The 17624-nt window shown below is 39.8% G+C and overlaps 1 protein-coding gene across 2 annotated transcripts; it reads left to right on the top strand.

The window, feature by feature from the left end:
* Positions 1-5340: 5340 nt before the first annotated feature.
* LOC131709120 (zinc finger protein OZF-like) lies at positions 5341-17087 on the top strand. Of its 2 annotated transcripts, XM_059011061.1 has the most exons (3): positions 5341-5717; positions 10046-10556; positions 14596-17087. In XM_059011061.1, exons 2-3 carry the CDS (start codon positions 10076-10078, stop codon positions 15732-15734), a joined length of 1620 nt encoding a protein of 539 aa, XP_058867044.1. In that variant the 5' UTR covers positions 5341-5717; positions 10046-10075; the 3' UTR covers positions 15735-17087. The 2 variants fall into 2 exon arrangements, with proteins under 2 accessions (XP_058867044.1, XP_058867045.1); XM_059011062.1 differs by lacking the exon at positions 5341-5717 and having other exon boundaries at positions 9448-10556.
* Positions 17088-17624: the final 537 nt, after the last annotated feature.

Raw genomic sequence — 17624 nt, 5'->3', positions numbered from 1 at the left:
AACTGTCATGGATAGGCAAGGAATGCTTATTTGAAGCTGTTGAAGGGCATGGTCTCTTAAAACTCATAAGTGAGGTCTGATAAACCCCTACGCATGACTATATATTGATGGACATTACACAAGCAAATAAGATGTCCTTTTATAGGAATACCATGTTCTTTATCAAAAATTGGTTTTAATATTAACATTTGATAAAGGAAAACATTTGCTTTAATGAACTGCCATATATATATATATATATATAAACACGCAGCTTTTGAGTTAAGGGGAATGAAAGCAATGAATAGAGAACAAGGGGTGATTGGGAAATATGCAATAAAGCATTACAAGAGCCAATCAAATCGCGTGAAAGTCACCTAATGGCTTCTCTCTCTCTTATCACAATGTTATTATTATTTATTTCTTAGCAGACGCCCTTATCCAGGACGACTTACACATTATTTTTACACATTATTTTTACATACAATTACCCATTTATACAGTTGGGTTTTTACTGGAGCAATTTAGGTAAAGTACCTCACTCAAGGGTACAGCAGCAGTGTCCCCCACTGGGGATTGAACCCACAACCCTCTGGTCAAGAGTCCAGAGCCCTAACCACTATGCCACAATGCCTCCAAGCTTTCCCACTCCTGTTGACATCATATTCCTCTGACAGACAAGAACCAATCAAAAAGCAGGACTGTTAAGCAGTTCCATCCCCAAAATGGGACCTGTGTCATACCTCAGCGTCTTTTCAAAGAGAAGTCACTTAACCTCCTTGTGCTCCGTCTTTCAGTTGAGATGTAATTGTAAGTGACTCTGCAGCTGATGCATAGTTCACACACCCTAGTCTCTGTAAGTTGCCTTGGATAAAGGTGTCTGCTAAATAAACTAATAATAATAATAAAAAGTTCCATCCCAAAAACCAAGCCAGTTGCTGCGTTCTAGTAGCGCAAGCTTTTGGGAGCCTGCATCGACTTTGCGTCAAATGACGTGGGTCTGCGCGCACAACACCTGTCCCAGTAAGGCAAACTGCTTGGCCGCAGCCAGAACTGACAGCAGAGGTGACGCGTGCTCTGGGTGTGGAGTCTGCGCATGCGCTGCAGATTCTAAAAGGAGCTGCGCTGAAGCAGACCCGCCCTATAAACAATGGAAGAGCGCCAGCCGTGCAAGAGGGGCTTTGAGAGCCCTGTGCAGGATTAGTGAAGGGGATACCGCCACCTGGTGTGGGGTGTGAAATACATGCGAAAACAGCTTGTATAAATTGCAATGTATTATTGTAAACAACATATATGTGCATATATTAGACGTTTGCATTAAATTCTCGGACGTAACTAGTAAAACCGATGTACATAACTTAAATTGCTTGAACAGACCTATAACAAAATAATAATAACAATCTGGACACCTGCAGCAATGCAGGATTTGTTGTCTGTCCAGTTCGTTTATCTTGTCTGTCTTATTTTGTCCTGCTGCTGTCCAGATTATTTGTTGTTGCGGCCCCACAGGAATCCCCTCTTTCTTTTATTTTCAAATAAACCTGTATTAAGAATTAACAGCGTTTCCCCTGAGTCCTGCTTCACAGACATGGCAATGTTACTATATACAGTGCCTTGCGAAAGTATTCGGCCCCCTTGAACTTTGCAACCTTTTGCCACATTTCAGGCTTCAAACATAAAGATATGAAACTGTAATTTTTTGTGAAGAATCAACAACAAGTGGGACACAATCATGAAGTGGAACGAAATTTATTGGATATTTCAAACTTTTTTAACAAATAAAAAACTGAAAAATTGGGCGTGCAAAATTATTCAGCCCCTTTACTTTCAGTGCAGCAAACTCTCTCCAGAAGTTCAGTGAGGATCTCTGAATGATCCAATGTTGACCTAAATGACTAATGATGATAAATAGAATCCACCTGTGTGTAATCAAGTCTCCGTATAAATGCACCTGCACTGTGATAGTCTCAGAGGTCCGTTTAAAGCGCAGAGAGCATCATGAAGAACAAGGAACACACCAGGCAGGTCCGAGATACTGTTGTGGAGAAGTTTAAAGCCGGATTTGGATACAAAAAGATTTCCCAAGCTTTAAACATCCCAAGGAGCACTGTGCAAGCGATAATATTGAAATGGAAGGAGTATCAGACCACTGCAAATCTACCAAGACCTGGCCGTCCCTCTAAACTTTCAGCTCATACAAGGAGAAGACTGATCAGAGATGCAGCCAAGAGGCCCATGATCACTCTGGATGAACTGCAGAGATCTACAGCTGAGGTGGGAGACTCTGTCCATAGGACAACAATCAGTCGTATACTGCACAAATCTGGCCTTTATGGAAGAGTGGCAAGAAGAAAGCTATTTCTTAAAGATATCCATAAAAAGTGTCATTTACAGTTTGCCACAAGCCACCTGGGAGACACACCAAACATGTGGAAGAAGGTGCTCTGGTCAGATGAAACCAAAATCGAACTTTTTGGCAACAATGCAAAACGTTATGTTTGGCGTAAAAGCAACACAGCTCATCACCCTGAACACACCATCCCCACTGTCAAACATGGTGGTGGCAGCATCATGGTTTGGGCCTGCTTTTCTTCAGCAGGGACAGGGAAGATGGTTAAAATTGATGGGAAGATGGATGGAGCCAAATACAGGAACATTCTGGAAGAAAACCTGATGGAGTCTGCAAAAGACCTGAGACTGGGACGGAGATTTGTCTTCCAACAAGACAATGATCCAAAACATAAAGCAAATTCTACAATGGAATGGTTCACAAATAAACATATCCAGGTATTAGAATGGCCAAGTCAAAGTCCAGACCTGAATCCAATCGAGAATCTGTGGAAAGAACTGAAAACTGCTGTTCACAAATGCTCTCCATCCAACCTCACTGAGCTCGAGCTGTTTTGCAAGGAGGAATGGGCAAAAATTTCAGTCTCTCGATGTGCAAAACTGATAGAGACATACCCCAAGCGACTTACAGCTGTAATCGCAGCAAAAGGTGGCGCTACAAAGTATTAACTTAAGGGGGCTGAATAATCTTGCACGCCCAATTTTTCAGTTTTTTATTTGTTAAAAAAGTTTGAAATATCCAATAAATTTCGTTCCACTTCATGATTGTGTCCCACTTGTTGTTGATTCTTCACAAAAAATTACAGTTTCATATCTTTATGTTTGAAGCCTGAAATGTGGCAAAAGGTCGCAAAGTTCAAGGGGGCCGAATACTTTCGCAAGGCACTGTATATATGTGTGTGTGTGTCTGTGTGTGTTTATTTATACAGGCATTTCCAGTACAGCTTGCAGAGCAGGTTACATGTCTCTAGTTTATTAAATGACATGTATAGTGTTCCTGTTCTTATTGCTGTCTATTGATTAAACTACAAACAATAAAGATAAAGCAGACCTCAAATGATGCCCTTACCGGTTAACTGTTGGTTTGGAATGTATTTGGTCTAATGTACACATACATACACATATAAAATATGTGCTAATGTTGGAAGCTAAATGTCACTTTCAGAATAGATATGAAAGTACATAAGCTTTCTCCTGTGAAAGTAGTTATCCATAGTTATCACATTTAATAATATACTAACAAGTAACCCACATGTACTTAAAACACACCTGAATGGTTAAAGTGTGATAAAGCCACATTGTTATCCTGAGTGATTCATTCAACCCACCTGTGTGTATCTGTGTCTATAAAAGCTATGTTAGTGGCAGCCACTTCCCTGGTGAGCATCCATAATGGAAAAGCTGGATATTACACTCACTGATGGCATGGCAACTATCACACCCGCAGAGAAGGAAAGAATTCAGTCAAGTACGAAATATTAATACTGATAATAAACTAAACCCCATTTAAGAATGCATTATTGAAACGTACATGATGTGTATCAGTGATGTTGTGTGTTCATGTTTGATTTGTCACTATAACTACTACAACAAATATGTTCTTGAAGACATTGAAAGCTGTTATAAGGAACATGAGAGAAATGTTTTACAGAGAGCACCTGTCATCTTCACAACCCTGTAATACGATAACTACAACAACCCTGTAATACAATAACTATAACAACCCTGTAATACAATAACTACAACAACCCTGTAATACAATAACTACAACAACCCTGTAATACAATAACTACAACAACCCTGTAATACGATAACTACAACAACCCTGTAATACGATAACTACAACAACCCTGTAATACAATAACTATAACAACCCTGTAATACAATAACTACAACAACCCTGTAATACAATAACTACAACAACCCTGGAATACAATAACTACAACAACCCTGTAATACAATAACCACAACAACCCTGTAATACGATAACTACAACAACCCTGTAATACAATAACTACAACAACCCTGTAATACAATAACTACAACAACCCTGTAATACGATAACTACAACAACCCTGTAATACGATAACTACAACAACCCTGTAATACGATAACTACAACAACCCTGTAATACGATAACTACAACAACCCTGTAATACAATAACTACAACAACCCTGTAATACGATAACTACAACAACCCTGTAATACAATAACTACAACAACCCTGGAATACGATAACTACAACAACCCTGTAATACAATAACTACAACAACCCTGTAATACAATAACTACAACAACCCTGTAATACGATAACTACAACAACCCTGTAATACAATAACTACAACAACCCTGTAATACAATAACTACAACAGCCCTGTAATACAATAACTACAACAACCCTGGAATACGATAACTACAGCCTTTTGTTGTTGTGCATTTGCATTGGTATTTGTTTAGACAAACCCTAACCTTAACCCTAACCCTTTACCAGACCTGTTAGCTCCTCTTGATACAATGCATATTCCGACTTCATGTAATGCCACAGTTATATATCCACTAATCTTTGATCATCCTATTTCATGCAGATGTTAAATATGCCGGTAGGCTTTTCAGTGATGTACTGAAGAGCCAGAGCCCAGTGCACCCAAAAGGTGAGTTATGAGTGTGCATGTTTCTAAACTGTATTGTAGGGAGTGTTCACTTGTGTTTGTTTGTAATCAGAAGCCATATATATATATAGAACATATTTTAATTAAGAATGTCAGTGAACTAATAGTACCACTGGATACACTACTTTGGTTACTGGACTCCATCACCTCATGCAATTATATTTTCTGTTGCATTTTGTTTATCCTTATGGTAAATACAATCATTATGGGACGTATATGTATTTGTGTAAAATGTAGCATTTAATTAATTGTACAAAGGCTAATAAAATACTGACAACTAATGAAAAATGTATCTGTGCTGTCTGCATCGTTTTCAATGTACCTTTTCTGAGGTTGCTGTAATTGTTGAAGGTGGTGGAGCACGAAGGGAAACTCAATTGCTTCTATCTCTTCTGCAATGGCAAAATCAATGAAGTTGGTCGCTATGTTTGCTCAGTGGACCGCGCTGGGAAACCTCCTAAATCTGTCCCAGCTCCGTCTACGCAGGCGGTGACGTCAGAGGCAGACTCCCGCTGGCGACGCAGGATTTTTAGGAGTTACTAGAGCGCAGGCAGAGTCATACCTCAGCGCATTTTCAAAGAGAATAAAAACAACGACAAACGCCTGAAATTTAAAAGAAAAGAAAAAAAAAACCGACTCAGCCCTGCACAGTTCTTTTTAATTTATTTAACATTTTGTTGCGTACCACTTGACAAGGCGTGGACGATAAAAAAGAAAAAGTGAGTTCCATGTTGTTGTTTTTAATTGGTGTTTGGTTGTTCTCGACGCAGTGGTGTTTTGCTGTTAGCCGCGGGTTTTTCAGCCGGTCAGTGTTTCTGTGCAGCGCAGGTATGTGATGTTCTCGTCATGGGTAGCTAGTAATGTCAGCGCGGTGTTGATGTGGTTTAACCTGCTGAACTCGGATGCGCGCAACCTCTCGATGCTCTCCTAGTGTCTGGGATAAATCCCGACTGAACTGAACAGATACTGTACGAAACTACACGTGATTGTAGATTCATATTGAATATAAACTACATGAAAACGCATTGCGCGCTGAGAGATAAGCACGTCTGTCTGTGTTAATGACTTTATAAAACATAATGTTCTTGATTACTCTATTTTATTATTTATTTATTTATTTTAACTGCAGATGCCTTAAACTAAATGATACAGACGCGGTTGTTTTAAACTAAATGATATAGACGCGGTTGTTTTAAACTAAATGATACAGACGCGGTTGTTTTAAACTAAATGATATAGACGCGGTTGTTTTAAACTAAATGATACAGACGCGGTTGTTTTAAACTAAATGATATAGACGCGGTTGTTTTAAACTAAATGATATAGACGCGGTTGTTTTAAACTAAATGATACAGACGCGGTTGTTTTAAACTAAATGATACAGACGCGGTTGTTTTAAACTAAATGATATAGACGCGGTTGTTTTAAACTAAATGATACAGACGCGGTTGTTTTAAACTAAATGATATAGACGCGGTTGTTTTAAACTAAATGATACAGACGCGGTTGTTTTCGTTATTTTGAGAAAAGGTATTTAGAGTGCATCGCGCTACAGGAAGTGTCTGAAAGCCGGTGTAGGTGCAGAACGTGGTACATCATCAGAATGTGGTACTGGTACCAAAACTTGATCCGTGTGACGTCAAAAAATGGTACGCTGTCAGTGTTGTGATTGACTGCTGCACAAATCACTAGGAATAAGACAAACTGTGGTTCACCCACAAAATTGTACATGTTTACAATGTTAGATAACACAATTTGTTGCTCATCAGTTAGTCACATATTTGCTGAATTGGTTATATATAATAATATATATATATATATATATATATATATATATATATATATATATATATATATATATTAAAATTAACTTTAAAGGTCGAACAGTACTTTGTATTTGTTCAGATGGGCGTTAACTTTTTTTCTGAGCTAAAATTATTTGCACAGCCCGGGCACGCACAGTACATGGTGTACCACGTTTTAACTTGTACCGCAAAATAACACGACCTGGGACTTTTTTAACATAACATATCCTGTTATACAGACTTTTCAGCACGATAGGCTTTTTACAGTATATAGTGAGTATTAATGGTCTTTTTAATTAGTATTAATTAGACATTCTGTAATAACACAGGGATGTGATAAAATCAATGCTGAAGCGACCTTATATTTATATGACAATTGTTATTTTGCACAGTTTAAGCTGTGTCTGAATGAACCACGAACAGCGAGTCCAGCCTTTGATATGGAGACACCACGCACACACTTAACTTGAGCTTACATTAAACTATAATGTGGGCACATTTTAAGGTCTTTATTGTAAAAAGGTCTTCACAGAATTAAAAAATAACTTAATACAGTCGGTAAAATTCCTTAGTAACAAAACTAATCTGTACACAAAATATTAAGGCATTGTCGGGTGTTCAATATGCTTTTAGTGCTCGCATACACACACATGCGTACACGCACACACACATACGTGTGGAAGGCCATCCAGGTCAGAAACACACTATTTAGTGCATCTTCAAATATTTAGTACATGCAGAGGCACTGGCCCTCCAATAATCATCTCCAAAATATTGATTTCTGCCCTTTCTGTCACTGACACTCACACACTAAACGTATTTCATCATAAAGTGTAGTTAAGGACTGGCGCGTGTGTCCCTTTAATGTTTGAGTCCAGCTGTAGTAGTACAATTAGTGGATAAACCGCATATTTTAAAAATGATGCTATTTTATGCTAAACTGAAAACTGTTAATATACTAAAGGGAAAGCACTTGTGAAGCTGAATCGAGAGCTTCAATGCAGAGTTCCTGAAATGCAGTGTGATTTATTCGTACACCACATTGAGCCTGTTTTAACGCTCGGGAATCGGACAATGCAATGTCTTTGTCAGAACTCATGAAGCTCTGTAAAGAACACGACCTGGACTCCTGTATCCTGATGTATTCCACCTACAGGTGCTTTGGGCCGCGCTACCTGTTACAGCTGCAACTGCAGAAAGATGTGTCAGTGATAAAAAGCTCCAGAGCGTATGGAGTTTCATTGAAATGGCGAGTGTAATGCTATTTATTTATATAACCATATCAACACACACCACACACACACACACACACATTATATATATAAATTGACATCGTCGTGTTTCTTTACAAACACAAAAATAAATACAAAAACAAACATTTTAACAAAAACACTTGCTCACAGAGTGAAATCAAACAGTTAAAACAAAACAAAGTCACGAACACTAAAATAAACAAAACAGACCCTGGGTCAGTCTGGGCAGTTTCCTTCACTGTTTCTGCACAAGGTTTTTAAACAATAACAAAACATCAGATCTTTTAAAAATACAAAACAAAACACAAGGCTGCGCCGTCATATTTATACATTCTATTAATAATACAGTCATATTTATACATTCTATTAATAATACAGTCATATTTGTACATTCTATTAATAATAGTCATATTTATACATTCTATTAATAATAGTCATATTTATACATTCTATTAATAATACAGTCATATTTATACATTCTATTAATAATACAAAGCCTCTATACAAGCAGGGCTGTGCCCTGCCCCCGCTAATAGTGTGCAGGGCTCTCTCCTGCTGCCCTGCTGCAGGCTCTCTTACAACCGTATTGTCAATAAAATGCACAGTACTACTACATTTATAATACTTTTCATTGTACTGTCAATGAAATTTGATTTCAGTGTTACTGTAGCTTCAGTAGAAACTCAGTATGCATTTGGCATTATTTTATTACTGTAACGTCAAGCTTGGCAAATGTGTGTGATATTCTTTGAGCGCTGGATGCGGAAGCAGGTATCTTGTTTGTTTATGTCCGTGTTATGTCTGTGTTGAAGGGACTATCTATCTGACTATCTGTACAGATCTGCCTCCTTATTTTTTTTTTTCGGCTGCTATCGGTCTCACTCAGCCATTGAAAGCTTTTCTCTGCTTTTTCCTGAGAAAAAATGACCTAGAGACCTGCGCTTGACATCTTTTTGATGATGTCGGACCGTGTTGGAAAACATGGAACAAGTATTGAATAGCAGTTTGCTACGCATGAGGAATGACGGCTGTATTCATGTTATTTTTCTGAAAAGTGATTTAACATTGGATAGAAAAAACTGTTAGTTCCAAAAATGCAAGCACTGCTGTGATAGATGAAAGCTGCAATATGGTAGAGAAGTTACTCTGAAGTTGTAACAACTGAAAAAGATTATTTTGTGTCAAAGCAAATGGCTGGCCAGCAGCACACGGCTGTACAAACAAGTCCTTTGATCTCCAGCCCTGACATGAAAGAAGCTTGCCGTTCGGGGAGTCCACTGGGGTATAAAACTAGTTAACAGGTTTTTGCTTAGAAAATACAGCTGGTTTATGACGGGGTCATAAAGCTAGTTTTCAAGGGGACTGAAGGACTGAAGGAGCCTAAGACTTCAAATAGATCAAAAGAGAAAAGGTCTCAAGAAGATGACAAAAACCAGATGTATGGACCTTTGTGGCACCAGGGGTGTGAAGAATGCACTGAGTTCAGAGGTCTTCACACTAGATCACACACACACACTCACACACACACACACTCGCACATGAAATATATGGTAACAGGATAATGAGTTGTACCTTTTCTATTGGTTAAGTGTCAGAGAAAGAGGAGGAGAGAGACAGACACCTATGCAGAAGGGTATTTAATGTCATGCAACAATTGTAAGAACGAGTATTCTGTTTGTCCTGTACCTGGGACCAGACTCCTGATTGAAGAAAAGGACTCTGTGCAGTTTCTTGAATCTACTTACTCACCATCCTTTTTTAAGTTACATCAGACCGTAAAGGGAAAATTGTAATGTCAGACCTGGTCCAACATGGCCGCAAATGGTTAAACTTTTTCAACAGATAAAATCCTATGATATTATAAATTTATTACAAGAAATTCTGTGTTCCTTCAATAGTAAAGCCACTCCTGCTATAATGCCAGATTGCATTTGTCCCTTGAATGCCGTTCATTACACTATTTAAATTGATACATGATTATTTTTTCAGCAGCTACTAAACAGAATCCGGTCTGCTGCCATGGACAGTGTGAAGATGGAATCTGTCCAGATTAAAGAGGAGTTCCCTGAACTTGAACTTGTCCCCATTAGAGTGGAGTTCTCTGGGCTGGCTTCCCTCCCCATTAAACAGGAGCTCTGTGAGATACAATGTGACAGCAGTCAGCCAGAGGTCTCTGACATTAAAGCTGAGCACAATGAATTGGAGATCCCCCAGATGGAAGAATCCCTTCCTGTGAAACAAGAAGAGGTTCTGGAAACTGTCCATATTAAACAGGAGCCCCCTGAAGTAGAGTTTGAGGACATGGAACCAGTGAAGGAAGAATCCGAGGACTTCAAACCAAACATCCTTGAGCAGGAGCCTGTACGCCTGCGGGAGTGTAGCATGGTGCTGGAGAGAATCTGCGTGAGAGAGCAAGGCGCTGGAGAGGAAGGCTCTCCCAACAGCACGCAAGGAGGTGGAAAGGAAGACGGGCGCTCCCATTCAGAATGCAGTCTAGCAGGTGAGTGACTCCCAGTAGCTGTGACATTGTCATTCTAGATTGCGTGAAATCCACAGTGTGGTTGAAAGAGAGGGAGCATATTAGTTAGATTACTTTAAAACCTGTCCAATCCGGCATCGCTTGGGACTGGAAAGTGGTGCCGGATTAGAGAGTTACTGTAAAACATTGAATACTGACCTAAAGGTAAAATGACAAAACTATCTGAACACTAAACAACTGTGTTACTGTACATACACAGTGTAATAAACACAGTAATGCTTCAGCAAACTCTTCACCTGTTATTATCACAAGCCTGTTTAACCCATTCCCATAGAAAGACCTTCACGTGCTTGTACTGTACCTGCATGAGGATTCAGGTGCATCTTGCTGCATTCAGGGTCTCTCACTGTTGGCTCTTTTGAGTTAGTGGCATACATGATGTTACAATTTACTAATAATTTGAAGGTATCTGGTTTTAAAACTTCATAATTATTTCTACATAGTATTAGAAATGTAAGGGTTGCCTCCCGTGTGTACGATTTATTGATTTTAAGGCATCAAAATATGGAAATTGCACGTTTCTTTTCAAGAGTATGTCAACATCATTTTAAAAGGTTTACAAAACTTGAAAATGTCGCTGAATTTGTCGCTCAAAATTGTTTTAAAAAAAATCTAGTTTTGTCTGCTTCCGTTTTGCAGCCAAAACTTTTACAGAACATTGCTACGTTTTTAAAGATGGTTTCAGTAGGGTCTTGAGTTTCAATGTTTGAATGCCGTTTGACCTTTGTCGTACCGTAAAATCTTTCAAGGTTAGTTCAAAGATATTCTATTTAAAAGAATAGAAATAAATAGAATATCTATGGTTAGCTGTACCTGAGAGATTGCAGTGAAAACAAGCATCCATATTTAAACGAGGTATTCTCAACGCAGTAATAAGCTTTTTTTTTTTTTTTTTTTTGGTATTTCCTTGACAGGCAGCCTTCTGCACGGCAGCTTAGAAGTAACAAGTTATTACAAGAAGCTGAGAAACCAGCAATACAGCTGTTGTGTTTCTGTTTGCACTTTTTGTAACATGAAACACTTTGTGCAGTTGTTGTGCACAGTGTGTGTTTCTGTAGGTTGTGTACGCGTGTTTGCTTTGTATTTGTACTGTATAGACTACGTGCAACTACTGTTAAAATATAAACTACTAAAAGTACTCGCCTTCACAGCACCATACATTTTCAGTCTTGGCTACTTTGCTCTGCTCCCACCCCTGTTTAGACCTTTTATTTAGCATCATGTAATCAAATGAAATTACAGCATCATTATATTGCAAAAGTCTGCCAGTATTTCATGTTATGTCACATTATATAGTGTTGTGTTTTTTTTATTTTTTATTTATTATTATTATTTATATATTTTTTTTTTTATTATTATTATTATTTCTTTTAATGGTCTCAATCCTAAAATGTCTAGGTGATGCTAAGCTTTTGTCTGTAGTGTAGGTTCCTGATACATTTACAGTCTGTGTAACTGTATAAAATAAACTGCTTGTGTTTCTGTCTGTATACTGGAGTCCTGTAACCCACTGTGTTGGGATTCAGTTATAGGAATTGTTGGAAAACATGGAACAAGTATTGAATAGCAGTTTGCTACGCATGAGGAATGACGGCTGTATTCATGTTATTTTTCTGAAAAGTGATTTAACATTGGATAGAAAAAACTGTTAGTTCCAAAAATGCAAGCACTGCTGTGATAGATGAAAGCTGCAATATGGTAGAGAAGTTACTCTGAAGTTGTAACAACTGAAAAAGATTCTTTTGTGTCAAAGCAAATGGCTGGCCAGCAGCACACGGCTGTACAAACAAGTCCTTTGATCTCCAGCCCTGACATGAAAGAAGCTTGCCCTTCGGGAGTCCACTGGGTTATAAAACTAGTTAACAGGTTTTTGCTTAGAAAATACAGCTGGTTTATGACGGGGTCATAAAGCTAGTTTTCAAGGGGGACCGAAGAGCCAAAAAGAGATAATGAAACTGGGATCAAAGTGTCTTAGGCAAATCGGAGAGATAGGAACAAGGAAGATGACAAAAACCAGATGTATGGACCTTTGTGACACCAGGGTCTGAAGAAAGCACTGAGTTCAGAGATCTTCACACTAGATCACACACACACACACACACACACACACACATAATGATAATGAGTTGTACCTTTTCTATTGGTTAAGTGTCAGAGAAAGAGGAGGAGAGAGACAGACACCTATGCAGAAGGGTATTTAATGTCATGCAACAATTGTAAGAACGAGTATTCTGTGTCCTGTACCTGGGACCAGGCTCCCTGCATATTTCAATAAACCTAACAACTGACTGAAGAAAAGGACTCTGTGCAGTTTCTTGAATCTACCTACTCATCATCCTTTTTTTTAAGTTACATCAGGAATTATAAATAGAGAGAATTGAATTAACAAAACACATAAACCCTGCATGTGTAATGTAATGCTATGGCATGGGGCTGCACATTTCTAATGCACCGTGATGTATATCTGTACAACAATAAACAAGATGATTCCAAACAGAGAGAGGGAGGGAGCCGTTCCAGTCTCCAAGCACATCATTGACAGCTGATGCGGATTACACTGCAGTTCAGTGTATGCATCTGTACAGACCCCAAGATTTGTAAAAACTCATTATTATTATTATTATTATTATTATTATTTATTTCTTAGCAGACGCCCTTATCCAGGGCGACTTACAGTCGTCAACAATTACATTTCAAGAATCACAGTGCAAGTAATAATACAATTAAGAGCAAGACAAATACAATGATGAATACAATGACTTTGGTTCAAGCAAGTACAAGTGTGACAAAAGACAATTCAATAATACAGCAGATAACAGTGTCAGTGATAGTTACATCAGGATATAATTAAATACAAAATACTACAGATTAAACACTTGGCAGATTGCAGTAAAATAGGGGGCAGATAAGAGCAAGTAATGCGCATTTAAGGAAGGATGATATGCGTCCCAGGGGAAAAACAGGAGTTCTACAGGTTCTTTCTGAAGAGGTGTGTCTTGAGGAGGCGCCGGAATGTGGTCAGGGACTGGGCAGTCCTGGCATCTGTAGGAAAGAGATTCCACCACTGCGGGGCGAGGGTGGAGAAGGAGCGGGCTCTGGAGGCAGGGGAGCGTAGAGGAGGTAGAGCCAGTCTTCTAGTGCAGGCGGAGCGGAGAGGTTGAGTGGGGGTGTAGGGAGAGATGAGGGTCTGGAGGTAGCTGGGTGCAGTCTGCTCAAGGCATCTGTAGGCTAGTACAAGAGTCTTGAACTGGATGCGAGCGGTGATCGGGAGCCAGTGGAGTGAGCGGAGGAGTGGAGTAGCATGGGAGAAGCAAGGCAGAGAGAACACCAGGCGGGCAGCGGAGTTCTGGATGAGCTGGAGCGGACGGGTGGCGGACGCAGGGAGGCCAGCCAGGAGGGAGTTGCAGTAGTCTAGGCAGGAGAGTACCAAGGCCTGGACCAGGAGCTAGATGGCACAGTTGGTGAGGAAGGGTCGGATTCTTCGGATGTTGCTCAGGAAGAATCGGCAAGTGCGTGCCAGAGTGGAGATGTGCTGGGAATAAGAGAGGCAGGGGTCCAGGGTGACTCCGAGGTTCTTAGCGGAGGAAGAGGGAGAGAGTGTGGTAGATTCCAGAGGAACAGAGATAGAGAGATCAGAGGAGGGGGAGGAGTAGGGAAAGAAAAGGAGGTCATAAAATACCATGATGAGAGAGATATAATTGTAATCTAATGCTGATATAATTGTAATCTGGGTTTGTCAGGGGCAATAGATCTGAAACATTACAGGAGAACTTCAAACTCAGATTTTGATCCCAGGGATCGGTTTCACCAAAATCAGTCTTTACTGACTTTGCTTTCACACATAAAGGCTTTAAGTTTAACTTTGCATTTTTAAACTGGTGTGACCCAGAGCAAACCCCACAGATAAAATGCACATACTTTAATCCACTTCACCACCTAGCCACATGTCCTAAGCCTACAAGCAGTCCCTCTTACTTTCTTTCCTGTTCATATTTTCCAGGTTCCAGTCCAGCAGCTAAAGCGAGGGCGGGCGGTGGAGAATATCCTGACTGTGGGAAAGGTTTCACCCAGTTAGGAAACCTGAAAACACACCAGCGAATTCATACAGGAGAGAAACTGTATAGCTGCTCTGACTGTGGGAAAAGTTTCAGAGAAAGAGGAACCCTGACAAAACATCAGCGAATTCACACAGGAGAGAAACCGTATTGCTGCTCTGACTGTGGGAAGAGTTTCAGAGTTTCAGGAAAACTGAAAACACACCAGCGAATTCATACAGGAGAGAAACTGTATCGCTGCTCTGACTGTGGGAAGAGTTTCAGAGAAAGAGGAACCCTGACAAAACATCAGCGAATTCACACAGGAGAGAAACCGTATTGCTGCTCTGACTGTGGGAAGAGTTTCATTCAGTCAGTTCATCTGAAAACACACCAGCGAATTCACACAGGAGAGAAACCGTATTGCTGCTCTGACTGTGGGAAGAGTTTCATTCAGTCAGATCATCTGACAACACACCAGAGAATTCACACAGGAGAGAAACCGTATTGCTGCTCTCACTGTGGGAAGAGTTTCAGTCAGCCAAGAGCCTTGAATAAACACCTGCGAATTCACACTAGAGAGAAACCATATATCTGCTCTGACTGTGGGAAGAGTTTCAGCCACACAGAATCCCTGAAAACACACCAGCGAATTCATACAGGAGAGAAACCGTATTGCTGCTCTGACTGTGGGAAGAGTTTCAGTCAGTCAGGATACATGAAAACACACCAGCGAATTCACACTGGAGAGAAACCATATCTCTGCTCTGACTGTGGGAAGAGTTTCAGTCACACAGTATCCCTGAAAGCACACCAGCGAATTCATACAGGAGAGAAACCATATTGCTGCTCTGACTGTGGAAAGAGTTTCCGTTTTAAAACCAATCTTCATACACACCAACGAATTCACACAGGAGAGAAACCATATCACTGCTCTGACTGTGGGAAGAGTTTCCGTACTAAAAATGACCTTCGAGTACACCAACGAACTCATACAGGAGAGAAACCGTATTGGTGCTCTGACTGTGGCAAGCACTTCCGTCAGGCAGGAGCTCTGAAATCACACCAGAGACGAAGCCCATGTTCATTCAGAACGAAACCTTAACCTTTCATTATGAGTCCCTGTGTAATTTACTGTTTTGTGTATCGCTCTAAGAGCTTGATTTTTAAATGTTCAAAATGCATTTCAGCTCTCTTGCACTCTGATTGTGTCAGAAAGTGGGCGGAGACGCGGACACGTCACAAGAGGCTTCTCTGCTGTCAGTTTAACTCAGGCTGTCAATGCAGTCAGTGCCTGGGAGCAGGAATATGCAGAAAGGAAACTATTCTGCACCTCATCTGATGGACGAGTCAGGAGAAATTGATAACTCAGTGTGGGGAATGAGTTTCAGGGTTTAGCATTTAAACTGCATAGACTTGAAAATAAATACATTGATGGGAACGAGTATCCCGACCCCGGTATGTAGCATCCCAGAGACAAGACTGCACCGTCCTTACTGGACAACCGCCTGGAGGGTTTGTCTTGTACATTTTGTCACGTTTCTAGAACAAATGAATCACATCAATGATTGAATATTTTGCAATGTGCATTGTCCATGCTTTTATTTTACACTGCTTTTGTAAACTGCACCATGTAATACAAGTGTAGCACGCATGTGCACGGGTCATAGGTACAGAAACTCAGACAGGTTTTATACCAACTCTTTCTTGCTCTTTTGCAGTGTTGGACCATAAGAGTAGTTAAAGGGCTCCTCTGTGGTATGATTGTGTGGCACCTGCAGATGTACAAGGGAGTGGAGAAATGTGTAGCATTGTAGAGCTTACCAGGAATAGGCCCCGGTAGCCATGGCGACTTGAGGTGAAATGGCCTGATCACCATAGTAACACCAATATGTATTGGGGGAGAACGCCTCTCCCGAATTCCTGAGCTTTGGAGGCCCTGAATAAACAAGATCGGGTTGCACCTGGACTCCAAGGTGAGAGGTTGAAGATGAATAATCCTTTGTGCTAGGGTTAGGTTTTCAGTAAGAAGAGAGAGCTACGGGTAACAGCCTTACAAGAGCTCTTCACAATATTCAACAGGGACACCCCATAGTTTGATCAACATTATAAGAAACTTAAATAAATCAAAAGGCCATAAAGAGAAACTCGACCAACTGGGTTGCAATCGAAGAAAGGAAAAGTCAACAAATGTTGAACCAATAATGAATGAACTGATTCAGCCTGCTGCCACTGGTCAAATTTACAGCAAGAGTTTTCCAATCCACTGAGCGAGTCTGGGTTGTGTGACCAGGAATACAAGCAAATCCTACAGGAAATCAGCCTCTGACGCTGGAACATTGAACCACAAACAACAACTTCATTCTAACCTGCATCGACTACAAGACAAAGATTGAGTATCCCAGCTCAACTAAAGAGTGCAGAGATTGACAGAATCTATATGTGGGAATGTAATACATGTAGAATTGAGTATCCCAGCTCAACTAAAGAGTGCAGAGATTGACAGAATCTATATGTGGGAATGTAATACAGGTAGAATTGCAGAATGATGAGTTATAAAGTATAACAGGCTGTGGCTGTAAGTCGCTGGACAAGAGAAACGGGTCAGTGTAATATCTGATGGAACAATCTGACATTATGAGACGTGTAAATATTTGAAGCGATCTGGTTAATTGTGTAACAGGTGCAGGAATGAATACAGGATGGATAGTAACACATGTAACGGTGTTCAGTTTAAGGGCCGTGGATTCTAACTGAAAGATATATAAATAAACAACAGATTGCTAAAGAATGAATTACGATTTCGTAATATCCTATTTGAATTTACTGAGATTATATTTCTTTCCTGGCTCTTATACTGTATATTCAAACAATTCTACTTGCATATCTTATTCATGCTATTTTGCTTATTGACACAAGAACATTATTGTTATTATTATTATTATTATTATTATTATTATTATTATTATTATAGAATGACAAATATAGATGATTG

This window comes from Acipenser ruthenus, chromosome 41 (genome assembly GCF_902713425.1).
Source record: "Acipenser ruthenus chromosome 41, fAciRut3.2 maternal haplotype, whole genome shotgun sequence".
Classification (NCBI taxonomy): domain Eukaryota; kingdom Metazoa; phylum Chordata; class Actinopteri; order Acipenseriformes; family Acipenseridae; genus Acipenser; species Acipenser ruthenus.
This window is presented reverse-complemented; position numbering and strand designations above follow the sequence as displayed.